This window comes from Dinoponera quadriceps, unplaced genomic scaffold (genome assembly GCF_001313825.1).
Source record: "Dinoponera quadriceps isolate SergipeBrazil2010 unplaced genomic scaffold, ASM131382v1 scaffold141, whole genome shotgun sequence".
In the NCBI taxonomy this organism is placed as follows: Eukaryota; Metazoa; Arthropoda; class Insecta; order Hymenoptera; family Formicidae; genus Dinoponera; species Dinoponera quadriceps.
This window is the reverse complement of record NW_014554256.1, coordinates 195,895-212,162: the sequence shown is the minus strand read 5'-3', so window position 1 is coordinate 212,162 and position 16,268 is coordinate 195,895. Positions and strand designations below refer to the sequence as shown.

The 16,268-nt window shown below is 45.6% G+C and overlaps 1 protein-coding gene across 1 annotated transcript in view; it reads right to left on the bottom strand.

The window, feature by feature from the left end:
* The window catches only part of LOC106750300 (lachesin-like), a 66,091-nt gene that overhangs the window by 21,310 nt on the left and 28,513 nt on the right, over positions 1 to 16,268 (bottom strand). Inside the window, exon 2 of the mRNA XM_014630589.1 lies at positions 13,130 to 13,232. Coding sequence (XP_014486075.1) covers positions 13,130 to 13,184 — 55 coding nt within the window. The 5' untranslated portion in view covers positions 13,185 to 13,232. The remainder of the gene's footprint in view (positions 1 to 13,129; positions 13,233 to 16,268) is intronic.

The following is a 16,268-nucleotide window of genomic DNA, read 5'->3' as shown; positions in this document are numbered from 1 at the left end:
ACATGGACAAACTTAGTGAGGGCGTAGAACGGATTGAGATGAACTAAAAGTACATCATCCTATATCATTTTATTGTATGTAAATTTCTAATTATATAACTTTTTTATAATTCATACATTATATCGATGCGTCTTGATACCGAAGCGATCCTCAGTCTTTCGAATCCGTCTCGAGCAGGATCTACAGTTAGAGGGTGAGTCACAACGGATTTTGGCCACCCCGTGTATAATGTAATTGAACAAAAGTTCTGTTTTAATTAAAAAGAGAAGGGTCGGATAGTCGGACCGGAAGGACAATCGAGAACAGCCGGGGGAGCGACTGTTCAAGGCGGGGGGAAGACAGCGGAATTACTCCGTATTTCCGCGAGGATTAAACGTCCTAGCCCTTTTTGTTTTTGCTCAAATGTTCCGGATTTTCAGATCGCGGCAACGCGAGAGAGCTAACTCGAAAAATTCCACGGATTCTTGCACGGCAGGAAGAGAGCGCTCTCTCTCTCTTTCGCGCGCGCGCTCGTCCGTGAGCGCAAGTTTCACCGAGGGGGCTATTGCACAAGGCAGGGGGAGGAGAGGGGAGAACGCGAGGGCGGAAGTTACGTCACGTGCCGCGCGCCGACGACGGAATCTTTTCGGCAAACACAGAGCGCCGAAGGGATTACGCGGAAGAGTTTCGTTAAAAAGTTCCGGTAACGAAGGATTTACGGCCGCGCGACGTAAAGGTGGCGCGTAAAAACGGCCGGTCGCACACAGCGTGGGAGACAAGGGAGGAAGGGGGGAGGGTAGGATGAGCGAAACATAGGGAAGCCACCGTGTTTAAATGGAACGCGTGACCGTGTGTAAATTCGGGGTAAGTGTCGGCCGCGAGCGGAGTAATTTAAAATTGGGACTGTAAACTACCCTCGCGCCGTGCACGTTCGTTTTCGATATGCATCTGAATATTTCGGATATCACAGTACCGGTCAGTCGTTATTTTTCCAAAACAGCTACTGCGAACATGGAAATCGTTACAGCTGAAATATGGCAAACAATATTTTTCGCGTCCACCTATAAAATATTCCGAACGACAGAGATCGATTATCACGGTCGGAAGGTATCGACAAACGCTAAGGGTAAAAGCACGAAATTAATATCAACGCGTTTAATCTTCGGTCTCGTTTACGCGAGGAGGAGGAGGTGGATGACGGAATTAGACGAAAACGAATCAAGCGGGGAAAGTTTGCGGGTGACAGGAGTTGAGATCATTTTGCCACACCCGTAAAATATACTAGTATACACTCATATATATATATATATATTAGATATATATAGATACGTAGGCACGAATAGATTTGAGAGCGCAATGCGAGTGTCGAGGGAAGAGGATTCTCTTCGACGGAGGAGAGAGAGAGGGAGAGCAGGGCTCTCTCTTCGGGATACTTATCAGATCGGAGCACGCGCCTATTGATTTTGGCTTAAACAGGGAATCCGCCGGTAGATAGAAGAGAGCGGCGGGCGGGGGAAGAGTGGGAGAGAGAGCGGAGACGCGAACCTCCACCGTAATGCGAGTTTCCCCCGCGCCACGTCACTATACGTTGATGTCGTCGTCGTGTCGTGAAAAAGGGAGCGTGCGTAATTGCGCAATTAAGGGCGAGTCGCGATTACCGAACGCTCGGCGAAAATACGTCGCGGAGTGGCACGGAGGAAAAAATAAAGCGACCTCCCTCTGCGCCTCCGCACCTCTTCCGCACCCTGCGCGGGGTGCTTTTTCCCTCGTTGCGGTAAACGAGGGTACGGGATCGAATGTCCAATAGGAGTTCGGGGCGCGCCGCGCGATCGTCGTTGTGCGGAAAAAATAAAACGCGGGGGGGAACGCGAGACGCGATACAAATTAAAATGGTTAATGGCGTGGGTTCAGTGATAGACGATAGAGATTGGCACAAGGATCTAAAGTGACTTGAAAAGTGCCAGGATCACGCTATGAAATAGCATTGTCAAATAGGTTCTTCACCGATAATTGACTACTTTAATTTCTGCAAGAGGAAAGCCCAACGAAAGTTCAGCACAACGGACAATTAAACGACGCTAATATAACGAACCGAACGTGCTTACAAACAGAAATTGCCACTTCAGCTCCAACCAACTATTGTACACAGTAGAAGTAGTAATAGAAGTTCATGTACTGTCTGAGATTTAGTATTTTACAGCCGAGAAACATGAATATGTCGTTTTGTCACATCTATGTCAGTTTAACATTTCCTTTATTCGCAATCTTTAAATGTATCAACGAGTTGCCCCGTCATAGTTGAGAAAAGTTTCATCCGTTCTTCAATGACTAAGAAGCGAAGGAATTCATCGAGTTGGCGCGAGCAACCCTCCTTTTTCCACATCCCTCGCCCTCTCGCCACTGCATTATATTACCGATTTTTTTCTTAAATCTACATTTCCGCGCCCCTAATCGCCCGTTACCGGCCTCGTCGATTGGGAAAGTCGCCTTCGACTTCCTTCGGATGTTTCCATTCCCACTTCCGGGACCGGGGGTTTCGGTTTCCCTCGCCGGCGCGCTTCTTCCTACGCGCCATCGAAGACGCTCGCAATCCCGCCCGGCAAAGTAGGATACGCTCGCTGCCTCCGATTTGAGGGAGCAGGCGGCGCAGGATCTCCGTCGAACGAGAAAAATAAAGGAGACCGCCGTCAGTCGGTTGTGCGCCTCCGGTTTACCGTTGGGGATTGTCTCGTTAGCATAATCTGTCGGAGGCGCGGCTGCGACTCTCGGATGGCTTTCTTCCCCCGCCAACCAACCCGCCTTTGTGTATTTCTATTCTTTCTTCCGTGCACCTTCCCGAACCGCCCATTACTTTTCCGATACGTCCCCGGAAAAATGCTCGCGACGCCGTGTTGCATTTAAGGACACTAAACACGGCGACCCGCCTCGTCACCGGCGTCTTTGCAACGCGGACACGCTGTTATTAATCGAGCGAATCTTCCGTCGCACACGGTGTTCTCAGTCCGGACATTCCCGAAATTTTCTATCTTAAGGAGATCCCGGAATCGTCCTTCCTGCCTCATCGCAAATTTGTTAGCGCTGTACTCGTTACTGGCTTATGGTTTTGTCATTTTTAACCCTTTTCTCGCTTCTCGAATAAAGTCAACCGTCGTTGCCTACATTAACGTGCGTGTATCGTAATTGTGCGAAAGGATTTTTAATTCTGTGCAGCCAGTAATGAGTATAGCACTAACGAATTTTTAAAACAGGACGACTCCAGAAGATCCTCAAAATTCCGGTCACGGATATCCCGATGAGTCCGCAGTGGAATTCTTCCACGTCGAGAATTCGACGGCCAGCATCGTGCCGTTTTTTTTAATTACACGCTTGATCTCCTGCGCCTTTTGTTAAATCACGGATACAACCTCCTCTCCTGTTCGCTATGCAAATTTGTACGAGTGCGATGCAAAATGCGTAATCCTTCATTGTTCGCTGCATTATTGTAGAAAAATTTGATTGTCCCGGTCTCACGCGATATTCATTACAGTTTTATTCCGCGTGCCCCCCCCCCCCTGCCCTTCTTTTTACCCTGGCGAAGCCAATTGACGGTAGCCCAATTTTCGTCGGCCTCAGTAAATTTTATTTAATTCCGCGCTCCTCTCCATTAGACGCATCCATTAACTTCTTCGTGTCCGACATTAATTTAACACAAATTTCACATTTTTGATCTCGTGCCTTTTACTCTTCCATACGCGTATATGGTATGTCATATTATTTTCCTCTAATGTATCACACGTATCATATGGACCACATGGATTTATAGGCGACCTCTTATAGGCGGAACTATAGGCAGTCTTACGTGCAACTTTATAGCTCGACGGGAAAATAGATTCCAGACGGCCCACAGTGGTGGATTTCCTCAATTTCTTGGGCAAAACCCTAAAAATATAAAATACTTCTCCCGGAGGTTGTCCATCATTTTAAGATAAAAGGGAAGGATGCGGGTATCCATTGGTGCTTGTATTATCTCTTTATGTCAAACGCAATGTAGCGTAGACTTCTCCAAAGTTATACTACATTTGTGTTGCGACGCAACTTATGAAACAATAAAAACGAATTCAATCTGCACGCGTGCTAAACACTTCAATATAATTTTAATCTATGATTCCAACGAATTTTTATATTAAAAAGTTAAATAACGCACACACGTATAAAATATAGTGCAAATTACAAAAGTTTGTAAAGGTCTCGGCCATGAAATCAAGAAAATACACCACTGTACGGCCGGTCAACTTGATCGTTCTCTCTTTGCGAGAGAGACTCGGCGGCGACATCGTAGTGACGAAAGAGTAAACTTGCCGGCATTGTGATGGTAAACGCATTTTCTTAAATATATTGGACACTCGTCTGCTCGGCATCCACGCATTCGCAGACTTCCGCGACAATCTCTCCGACGTCTCCCTGTCTTGAATGCCAAATGAATTCCTCTTGTATCGCCTTCGGGGGGACGCAAGTTTCGTCGTCGTCGCGCCGCCGCCATCAGCAGCAGCAGCAGAAGGAGGAAAACTTTCCTGCTGCCTATATCGTCGCTCGTGCGATGTACATTCGAGGCTGCGCTTCGTTTCAAGTCGTAAAAGCGATATAAAGCTTCTTTTGAGTGACTAACTTCCTCATTTCGCTTTTTATGCTTCGAGACGCGCGCGCACGGCCGTCCCGACTATCGACACCTCGGGCGAACTTGAGGAACATGTGACGCGGTACTTAGAATCAATTTTACGTTCGTCGGGTAGTTTCGACCGGCCAGTTCGGCGTTCGCTTCTCACCTCTCTTCTATCAGACGCCTTTATTTTTTCCGCACCATAATACATATAATACGGAATATACGTGCGGCGTCGAGAAAAGAGATCGATGAAATCTCGCGAGAGCGAGATAACACGAGGAATGGAAATGAGATCAGTGACAAGATCTGCGATTTTCATATTTGGTAAACGATACTCGGGCTCCTTACATGCGATCCCTCCGCGTCACAGCGGCTCCGCACGTGCGCATCGCATACGTTTTTTAAGACAATGAAGGTACCGCACGTTCTTGGCGCGCGTAAGCTGCACACTTCTATTTCCGTTTTACCGGACGCTCTTCCGTCCTCTCCTTGTCCTCCTCTCGATGCCATCCCGTCTACTTCCTCCGCAGTTACGTTCCCGTGTAACGATATTCGAATGTTACCGATGATGTAAAGCGCTGTTTTCTATCGCCGGCGACACGTACGCGCGAAATAAATTGCGTACGCTAACTTATGAGCGTTCGCCCGACATTTTTACTCGCGGAGATGCCCGCATTCATTCTGCCGTGATCGTAAAGATTCGCATTCTCGGAGCGGATGTCGCCGAATTGACCCATCTTTTAATCATCGCATCATTTAATAATCGCATCGTGTAACACGCAATTAACGCATTTCTTTCGTTAGAATATGCAGATGTTCGCAAATCTTGTTCATTATTTAATCGATCTCTGTTGAATCTCTCAATAGTATTCGTTTGTACGTTATGTATGTATACATAATTAATGTTTTATAATTGGTAGAGGTACATACGCATAATTAATGTTTCGTAATTGGTAGAGATGAGCGAATCAAATATCTCCGTCATCGAATCGAATCAAATCTTTTCGATTCAAATGCGAATCGAATTTGAATAAGATTTTCCGGGACTTACGTGCTACATACCTCTAATAATTAAATTAAATATCTTATATACAGTAAACAATATGTCGGGCAATATATCTTTTCCATGTATCGGCTCGAGACCCCGGATCTAAATCGCAATCTGTCGCGCGTCGTGTAAAATAGAAAAACAATAAATCCTTGTTTCACCGTTAGTCGGCCATCGAAGCTATTTTCGTAACGCGTTAATTCAGGACGAATGCATCGAGTTTTGCGGCACGCCGTGTGTTTTGTTCGCGCGTTGATTTCGGAGAGCTTTCCCCGTTGTTTATCCTTTTTTCGACGCGAAATCGTATCAACGATTTTCGCACCAGCGCGACAACCACGCGCGTTTAATTTAATTACCGCTCGTATCGTTCGACGCACGGATAATTACGGCGAAAAATACTAGAGGTTTCTCGGAAGGGGGTGGAAGAGGGAGGGAGAGAAGGAGAGAGAGGGAGGGAGGAAGAGACAGAGAGTGAAATACCGGTAACATACTTGGCGCGCTTCGAACGGCGCCATCCATTAAAATTTGCCGGCGAGTGTGTGAACGCGGATAATGCAGCCGTGCGACGCGAAAGCGATGCATCCTCCTTGGAGAAGCTTCCGAGGTTTGTGTTCATACGCTCGTACGGAGACATTCCGGAATCCTCAACCTTCATCCTTCGATCGCTGTGGATTCTTCGTCAAGAAGAAACAACCGATATATAAGAATAATCGCTAAATTACGAGAAAGATTGGAAGAGACGAATTTTTCGCGGAGCTTTTCAGTTGCAATTAACACGTCGTTGATCGGCAACAAGGAAAATCGTATTTTGCTACTTCGACGTTTTGTTCGCAAGATATCACGCGTTAAAAAAAAATATATATATATCAGGATATTTTGGAACGCTTTATAGCAAGGTTCAATCTTAAGAAATAAAATGTAAATCGAATCATTAATTTTTATTTAAGTGCCTGTAATTGAAGAAAAATGTTGCCGGAAACGGAGATTAAATAACGCTGAACGTTAAAAAACAGCCGGTTAACAACAGTGTGTTAAATAGGAAGCTAACTGGTCGTTTCAAAGTCGTCTTATCTCTCTTGTTATCCTTCTTGCTTATTCGGATTTTTTTGAAGGATTTATTAACAAATACCTTCCCATAAACTATACATACGGCTGGTAGGAAGTAAAGGCGGAAGATAGCAAGACCGTAGGGAATTGATCGAGGACCGAATCGGAAACCTCTCTTAAGTTTGACGACGGTATTAATAACGCAAACGATATAACATCGCGCTCGTGTTAAGTTTGACAACACGATATGTCGGTATCGCGCCGCCGCTGCATGCCGATACGGGCGAATTATTAATTCTCCGATAGGATTTGAATGTACCCATTTGCATTAGTCGATGCCCGGAGTTACAGGGGCATTCAGCGCAATTGTCATGACATTTTCAATTATTCCGGCGCCGGCCGGTGCCGGATAGTCCGAGGCAAACTTTGCCCATATCGTGCGCCGCCAGTTACGTTCGCCGTGCTTGACGGATTACACGGATTACACACGTTCTGCGAACTTCGACGGCGGCGGCGTTTCGACTTCTCTTGCGAGACGCAACGTAGAGAATACATTTCGCGTCTTAACGCGTTCGTCATAAAGTTCGGATATCCGGAGGACTCGACGTTCCTCCGTCGGGGATGCATATTCCCATCCTGTATTTTCAGCGGTATAATTTCGTCTAACATTGCGTTCGATGTGCTGCAAATTTTGGCAAAAATAAATTTGTTTCTGCGCATCTTTTTATGCATCCCTACACAAATGGAATAGAAGACGGCGAGTGATAGAAGAGAACGAGACAACGAGCTTTTGTTATATTTTCTTATTATTTTTGTGCCTAATATTATTTCTGTTATTGATATCATTATTATTACTGAAAATAATCCTTTTTCTGCCCTTCCGAGAATGTTTAGCGTTTAGCGACAGGCATATATAGTTAATGCCGTGTATCTATTTATATATATCATTGCGCTTGGCATAGCAAATATGGATCTACGTTCCTCATAAATTATGCCTCTTTGAATGTCCGAAAATCGCATGCTCGGTGACGAATGGGTTAAGTTCGCGTAATAATGAAAACGCTCGATGTTTACGCGTGTAACTTACCGCGCCGTCTCGTTTCACGAGAGTTACGTGTGTCGCGATATTCAATTAGAGGAAACACATGGATACAAACGAGAGATATCATCGATAAATTTATCGGAATTTATACAAACGAAGTTTGATTAATCCTACCTTTGATTACATTTTTAATATTGAATTAATCCAATATTAAATAAATAATTATAAAACAGGTCCTCCTTGAAATATTAACGTGGTGAAAGCGGAAATAAGCAACATTTTCGGTGTCGAGATTTTCGATGGCTCTTCAAGTCTGATGGAATTTATGCAAAGTTAATATAAAGTCAAAATTTCGGCTCAAAAACTTTAACGGAAAATATATTAAATTACATTAATTTAATTAATTCAATTACATATATTAAATTAATTTAATTAATTTAATTACACAGGCACACACACACACACACACACATACACAATTAAAAATATATTCTTTATCGTTTTGTAACACGATTCTATATCGATATAATACGATCGGACCCACACACATAACTGTATTCGAAATATAAACCGAGCTACGAAACAATGTATTTTTTAAGACTGCACCGATTCGGACATTTTACCTCGGTCCAACTGATTGCATTTCGATAGATATTACATTTCGTTCACACGTGTGTGTAAGTGTGGAAATAGATGCGGCAACCGGTGATCGTCGATAACGTCGCGTGCGGTGACGGACACCCGAGTAGACTCGCAAGATCCGCGGCGTGAAGGACGATCCGAGGGCGACTATCGGCGACGATATTGAAAATGGAAGCTGGCACTCTCCCGCGTGTCATCAGCGCCGATGAAGATGGAGCGGGTCGAAGAGGCGCCCTCGGAAGGACCTCGCGGCGAAAGCCGATATAAGAAGATTTTTGCAAACTCAAGGAGCTCGTAAATCTTGCGGGAGAACGCGCGACGAGGGCCGATCGCTGACGAGAATACGAGCGGCTGCGATTTCGCGAACGAGCAGTCACGAGGGATCCTTGTGTTTGGGTCGATTCATATCTCGCGGCTCGTTTTTATCTAAGAGAAGAAAAGAAACAAAGAGAGAACTCCCCGTAGATGAATATCTGTCTTCCTACGAGACCAAAGGACACGAAAAGAATGAAGTTTCGACGTATTGTCGTATGTAGAAGTGCTATGTAATGTTTAAACGATACGGTATCGTTTGACATTTCTCATGTCGAGTTTGAAATTTGCAGAAAAAATTGACTTAACAAATTCGTCCGCTCCGTGGATTTATAGTAGAATAAAAATTCGAGTTTCTCGATTAAATTTGACATTGGGAAAGCGGGCAAAAAAAGAACGCTACGAAATAACAGTTGTTACGTTGGAACGAGAATAACAAATATTACTTCGTGATTCGAGAACGGAAGTAAAATATTCGAGAGAGAGAGAGAGAGAGAGAGGGAGAAAATATTCGATTAATTTTTTTCTCTACGCACCGTCAAGTCACAAAGCGATATTATTCTTGTCGCAATTTACGTTTTGATCTATTGGACGTGTACGCGAATGAAACTTTCAACGCTTACCGTTGGAAGCTGCAACCGAGCTTGGATATTGAGAGCGTATCGCAAGGATTCACGAGAGGGGGAACAGCCGCGTTGGCTCGCGACTATGAAGTAATATACTTTTAGGTATGCATGGTAAAAGGTGGGAACATCATAGTTACGCTGATCGCGCCATTAGGCGAGTGTATTAACGGTCGCATTCGTAATTATTACGCTAACGCGTAACGGCGTTTACTATCGCGCGACACCGCCGCGTCCGCCACATTTTTGCGGTGCCCACCGCCACTACGTCGTATCCTTAATTAGCGTTTTTGTAAGCAAACAAAAAAAAACCACACACACATATTCATATACGTAACCGGGTAAATCGGGAAAAATTGCGGGCGTAATGACGTCGCGCGCGCATACGCATCGCGTCGATATTCGCGCGTCGAGAAACCGTGCACGTTGCGTTATTCCTCCCTCGTCGAGTCGGCGAAAGGAGGGAAGAAAAAAAGGAAAGAGATATCTCCCCCGTCGCATCCTCGCGGGCTCGCAGACGCTGAAAACGCGCTCCGCAAAAATCCCGTAAATTCCCCCGATTCAAAGAAATACCGTAATACCATTTCGTACGGATCTGCCCTGAGCCACGGTGGGCGGGACAAAGTATCGGAAGTGAAATAAAGAAAGCGCGGCGTAGCAATAATACGACCGTCGTTAAAAATAAGAAGCACTGCCGAAATTAATTACGCCCTCTCCGTCTAATCCCTTCGAGCGGCTGCGCCTTTTAATTCTACGGACGGACAAAAGAGCGGGAGCTTTAATATGTCCGCGACGAGTCCCGTCGTCCGCACTTATATCTCGCCATTACATAATCAACTTGGCGAAGTCGGGTCAAAGAAACGCTGCGCTGATTTCTATCTAGGATTCCTTCATCTTCGACGGGTCTCGACGGGAACACAACTCACGATGGCCTTCCGATGACAACGATACGCCGAGGAAGAAGAGCGAAAATGTATTGCGTCAGTAATTGAAAAGGATAAATAAAGATAGAAAGAGAGGGAGAGGAGGGGGAGAGAAAAGGTTCGATAATAAGAAGAGTTTTCTGCTATCCGTATCGAGTTACGTGAGATAACGTAACAGCGCGTTCCTGTAGAAAACCTCACGAATATAACGCGCTATGTACTTAAGGATTAACCAGCGGGTGACGAATCCTTCTCAACGCTTTCCATCGGTCCAAAAAACTTGAGGCCTGGTTACTTATTGCGGTTGCGGCTGCATCCGGGCGGTTAGGAGGAAGGAAGGAAGGAAGGAAGGCAGGATGAGCGGGAGGAAGAGGGGGAGGGGGGGGCTGGACGCGGCGTGCCCGAGTAAATCACGGTGGATTTAAGTGGATTCTACAAACTCCCTCGCGCTGGCTACCCCCGACGATGTATCGTCCTCGTAGGGTCGTTGCGGCGCCGCGCCACCGCAACGCGGATATAACGGGGTAAGAGATTCAGAGCGAGAGTGAGCGAAAGGGGGTGGGTGGGCGGGAGGAGGCCGGCTTGGCGCTCCCTCTCGCCGAGCGAGGTAACATCCGTTGCGTCTTACGGCCGCGGCTTACAACGGAACTTGGCCGACTGCAAAGCTCACGGACAGTGGCCGGATTAGTCGCCAGGGCCTAAGGCCTGTGACACATAAAAGGGCCTCATAAAATGAGTTACGCGGGGATTTGTCGTAGCACGTGGGACCCACTTTCGGCCGAGGAGTTCGAGACGAGACGCGAATCCAATATCAGTTATCGTTGCTCGAACAGAATTTTGCACGCACACGCACACACACACACACACACACACACACATACACACTCGCTTAAAGTTGCGTTGAAGTTTAAACGAGTAAATCTAAAAAAGAAAATTTCAGAATTAAAAAGAGTAAGTGCCTTTTTTCATCGGTCGTTTCAATGTCTACACACTGAGAGAAAAATATTTGGCATTTGTAATTATAATCGTTATAGCGAAAGAATTGCGTTCGGAAGAATCATTTTTCTAGTAAGTGTTATTACACGGAATAAAACAATTCCGTTGGTATAACTGAATTTTCCGCTGCCTGGAGATCGGACGAAAATTTGATTGCAGGAACCGAAAGATTCCAATAGGAGGATTCCTTCCACTCAGTTATTGTCCTCAGTTATTCCAACCGAGTTTTAATGCAGCTGAATGTTCAAACGAATGTTCTCAGTCGCGGTAACAGAGATATCACTTCTTGTTGCCGACTTTTCATTTCCTGTTACTGAGCTTTCATCTGGTCTCTACCCCGTTGCAGAAACGAAGGCTTTTTTTCCGTGTATAATATTAGCGACAATATAATCTTACATGTGTATTAACACTACTTTTGTAGTTAAAACCATAAAAATGGTACAGTTAAGGGCGATAATAATTATAATATTTCCTTCAGTACGATCTGAATCTTGATAACCTGAGAAATTGAAAATATTCAGAAACGTACATTCCTTATACATCGTTTCGTGCATTTTATCTTGAAAATAACGTGACGCGGCCAGTGAGATGGATATTTCGTGTTCATTGTAATTCTCGGCTTGTCATTAAAAGGTACAATATCGTTTCTTCGCGTGGCTCGCGAAAAACGGAGAACGGAGCGCGAGAGAGAGAGAAAGAATAAATATCCCATAAAATATTATACACGTTTCTTTTATACCGGCCGCTTCTAGCCGTAACTACCTTCACATTTACGTCGTGTACCGAAGGAAATATTCGAGAGTTATTTCTGTTTGAGAAACGGTTCGACGCACTCGGTCGTCAGAACAAACAGTATTGCGGATGGTTGTTGTACGACATCGGGAGAATTTCCGTGGCTTCCTCATGAAAGTCATACGGACGGAGGCAACGCCCGTGATTGTGAACGGGCGCTCTTTCGATTCACCCTTTTCCTTCGTCCTTCAATTCCGCCCTTCCTCGTCGTCACTCCGGCGTGACGCGGCTCTCTCGCCGTCACGGCGGCGGTCCATTTTGCCTTCGTCTCCTGACTCTTCCATCGAATTATAAGAACCGCCGTTGATCTCTCCCGGGCTCGGAAATACCGTGACGTTCGGATGACACGGCGAGGGTCGGCGAGAGCAAACGCTAGAAGAGCGATCACAAATTTTTCGCCTCTGAGACGAGACGCTGAAATAGCGCGCCCGCGGCTTCCCCGGATGCTTATTGATCGAATTTCTCGTAGCTTTCAGATAATTGGTCTGTATTCGTCGAACAAATTGCGGGTATATGGTAGGAAACGGGTATGAAAGGATGATTGCTTGCTTATTAAATCAGCAAGTCTGCATGAACGTAACTACATGGCTTCGACATTTAAGCCTTCGAAACCAGGCCGCCTCGTATATTTGAGGAGGTTGTAAAATGAGTGTGATAAGAATTCGATGAAACTTGTATTACGTATATATTGAAATATTATCTAACTGTCCGCGCAATTAGGAAAAGAGTGGCCATTCGAGAGCTGAGTTATTTATAACCAAAGTTGTTACATTTTGTACGCGTTCCTTGAAATTAGCGGAATATTTAAAAAAATTTATATTTTTAATATCTTCTAAACCGAAAGTAAGATTTAGATAGAAAAATTACTGATATTAAAGATATGCAGACACAAATTTAAGAAATATTGACTATTTTGTTTTGAAAATAATGCTGTGCAAAGTTCATAATTTCATAGTAATGCTCGAAATATATATACATACGAAACAAATCCAACTAATCTAACGATTCAAACAATCCAACTCATATAAAGGGATATCGCGAGGATATTAACGCATACGCTAATGAGAGAAAAGGAGACTCACTCACATAAGCAAAGTTGTAAGATCGCGGCGAAGAGAGCTGCGAGTTTCCGCGCTGCCATGAGAATCGATCAGTTGTCTGATGATTCTTCGGGACACCAGTCGGCGATCTGAAAACACAAGGAAAAATATTTGATATGTGTCACAGTTGTATTTATTGACGATCGCAACTTAATCATCGCGCCGCATTAACCTTTTTCGCCGCATTCTGTTGCGAGTGAGAAGCTAATCTTACTCGATTAATTTCGCTCACAAATGATTGCGCGGTGGTGAGTACGCTAGTTCGCCGATCACGAGAAACTGCGTCAGCCGTTCGCAATTTCCATCGCGAGAAATTTATTTTCCTCTATAATCTATATCGCGTGCGTCGTTCTTCCTGCTGTACGTTTTTTCTCTCTAAGAAAAAGGAAGAGAGAGAGAGAGAGAGAGAGAGAAAGGGAGGGAGCGCGTCAATTTTAATTATCGTCCGTCTTTCAGTCTTAACGCTCTCGATACCCTCGGCATTACGGAGGTAAGAGAACCGGCGCGGGGGAAAAGGGAACAGCCGAGCGGAGGTGGCACAGCGGAAGCGGCGGAAGAGGGACGGAGATCGAAAGTAGCTTCGAAGCAAACTAACCGCAACGCTGGGGAGCTTGCCGACTGTAATTAATGACCACCCCGTAGTTATCCTATCACCAATTAAAGGAGCCACGCCGAGAGAGAGAGACGCCTCTCGTTATTTCGACGCCGTTGAAAATCGCGGGGCGTCGCATGCACAGTTGAGCTTTAATGAACATGAACAATGAAGCGTAAAGGACGATTAAGCATTAGCACGCGAGTATCTACCGCACGATTCCTCGGGATTCTTGGCTCGAGAAACAAAAAGGGGAGAAAGAAGGGGAATCGTTGTATTATGGAGCAGGAAGGAGGGAGAGCTTTTCGGTGGAAAAAAGTGGAATGTAACGGAAATAAAATCTGCAGGGGAAACGAAATCATATCGGATGTTCCTAGAAGGAGTGAGAGAGCCAAATAAGAAATGGAAGCTTGCACAAGCGTTAAATTATGCTAACTGATAATAGAGACAAACGTAGTTCAAGAAAAGGGGGAAAAAGACGGAGAAAGGAAGGGAGAAATATATTTGATAAGGAATGAGATTTTCCAAGAGCACGCAACACAAACAATGCGAGCGAAATAATAGCAAGCTTTCAGAAAGTCACAGGTCGTCTGCGAGGTAAGATACACTTAACCCCGTGGCATTCAGAGTTGAAGCTGCATTTTCCACAAGGCGTCTGTTGAATGATACCGGCGGCAGCACAATCCGCAGTTTATCTTATCAGATTACTGCTTGTTTGAACTTTTCAAACTCGTCTGTCTTGGAAATAAACACACCGTCGGAATGTTGATGCACTTTAACGTCGTGTCGCGCCGTGTCGTGAACTTTCTCAATCTTACAACAGGGATTTTTATCGCTTGCGTATACCCGACGATTGCGCGGCGCGGGAAACAGTCGGGATATCACGACGATTGCGTGACGTTACATTAAGACATTTTTAAGACGCCTTAAAGACATCTTTGAGAGAAAAGAAGTCAAAGCGGCGGAGAGCGCAGAATACACATTCGATATACCGTCCGCTGCGATTTTACCGCGGATGGATTCGCAGCCGATATGCCAACGTGTAATCTCAGGCTTCCGGATATTAATGCAAACGAAAGAATAGGATTTCGCTCTGCCTTCTCGCGCGCTTCTTTCGCGCCAGACAACGCGCGCTGCTCCTTCTTCACCGTGGCACGTTTTTCCCCCGGCGTTCGACGGCACATCCGCCGACTCATTCCACGATGTCGATAAAACCGCGGATGAGGAATTTTTATTCCCTCGCATGTCACGCGATGAAAGAAAGTGTCGACGCGCGGCCATCGATCCCGCTCGGGCCGCACCTGCTCCCAACGCAAATCAATCTGCGATCCGCTATCACCTCCGACCGACAACCTACGATGCACTAATAGTGCAATCGGAGCCGTGCTCGTAAAAACCAGTGTGCCAGTCCGGTGTATCCCTTGGGTAACGTGTATATTTTTTTTCGAAGGGAAAATATTAAAAAAAAATCAACAACTATATCAATCCGCGAGTGACAATTAGGGAGACTGTAAAAGCCAGTGTCGCATTTTTGTACTTTCTTAAAATGGCGCATCAAGGGAGTCACTCATAAAATTAGTGTTCATTGAGCAAAATTATAGCGAATCTTCTCCTGACTGCACGAACAGTTAGGTAATATTTCAGTGTATACGTGGTGAAAAGTTTCATCGAATTCTTAGCAAGTTTTCATCTTACAGTCTCCCTAAAATCGACATTTTACAGTCAATGCTTCTCGTTCTTGTAGTCTCGACCCTAGAAATGCAATCACGGTGGATATATGACAAAGATGAGTGTAAATAAAACGTATGAAATATTTGTGAGATTTGCACATTATTTCGCGTTTGCGACGCACAAGCGGGAAGGAAATGCGCGAGAGGAGGGAAGTTTGCGCGTTAAATTTTAAGGGATATTTTGGGGGGCCGGAAATTCACAAAACACAAACGTCGAACGGCCGTCAGCAGACGTTCCAAGACCAACCGGGGAACAAAGCGCGGAAACGGTCCTTTGAAATTCCACCGACATCGGTGCGAAGCTCTCGCGGCACCTGTAAAATCCGTTGTCCCGGAAACCGCGTGCCGGTTCGCGTTTTCACGCGACGTGGGAACGAATACGCGTCACGCCCGTCGTCCGCGGTTCATTCCCTAAACGAACATCGCTCTCTCTCTCTCTCTCTCGCGGCCAATCCAAGCCGCATACACATCCATCCCGACAACGTCATCCAGCCATCGGCCGGCGATGCGACGCGATGCCCATAAAGCATCAAAACGGCGCTCCGTTGCGGCAGCTTTATGGCGTATCGGCCGATGCGCGGCGGCGCCGGATCGATTCGCTATTTGTCAGCAGTCATCTCGGAAGACAATCCAATGGCTCGGTTGGTGCATCGAAGCAAGTAGAGAGCTCCCGGCGAGAAAAATGGAAGATGGAAGAGGCAGGCGGAAGGGGATGTTTATAGGGCACAGTCGGAAAGGCGCGATTGATTTATTGCAAAAAGAGGCCGCGGTAAATGGACTATTTTTCAATGAATCGTCCGGGA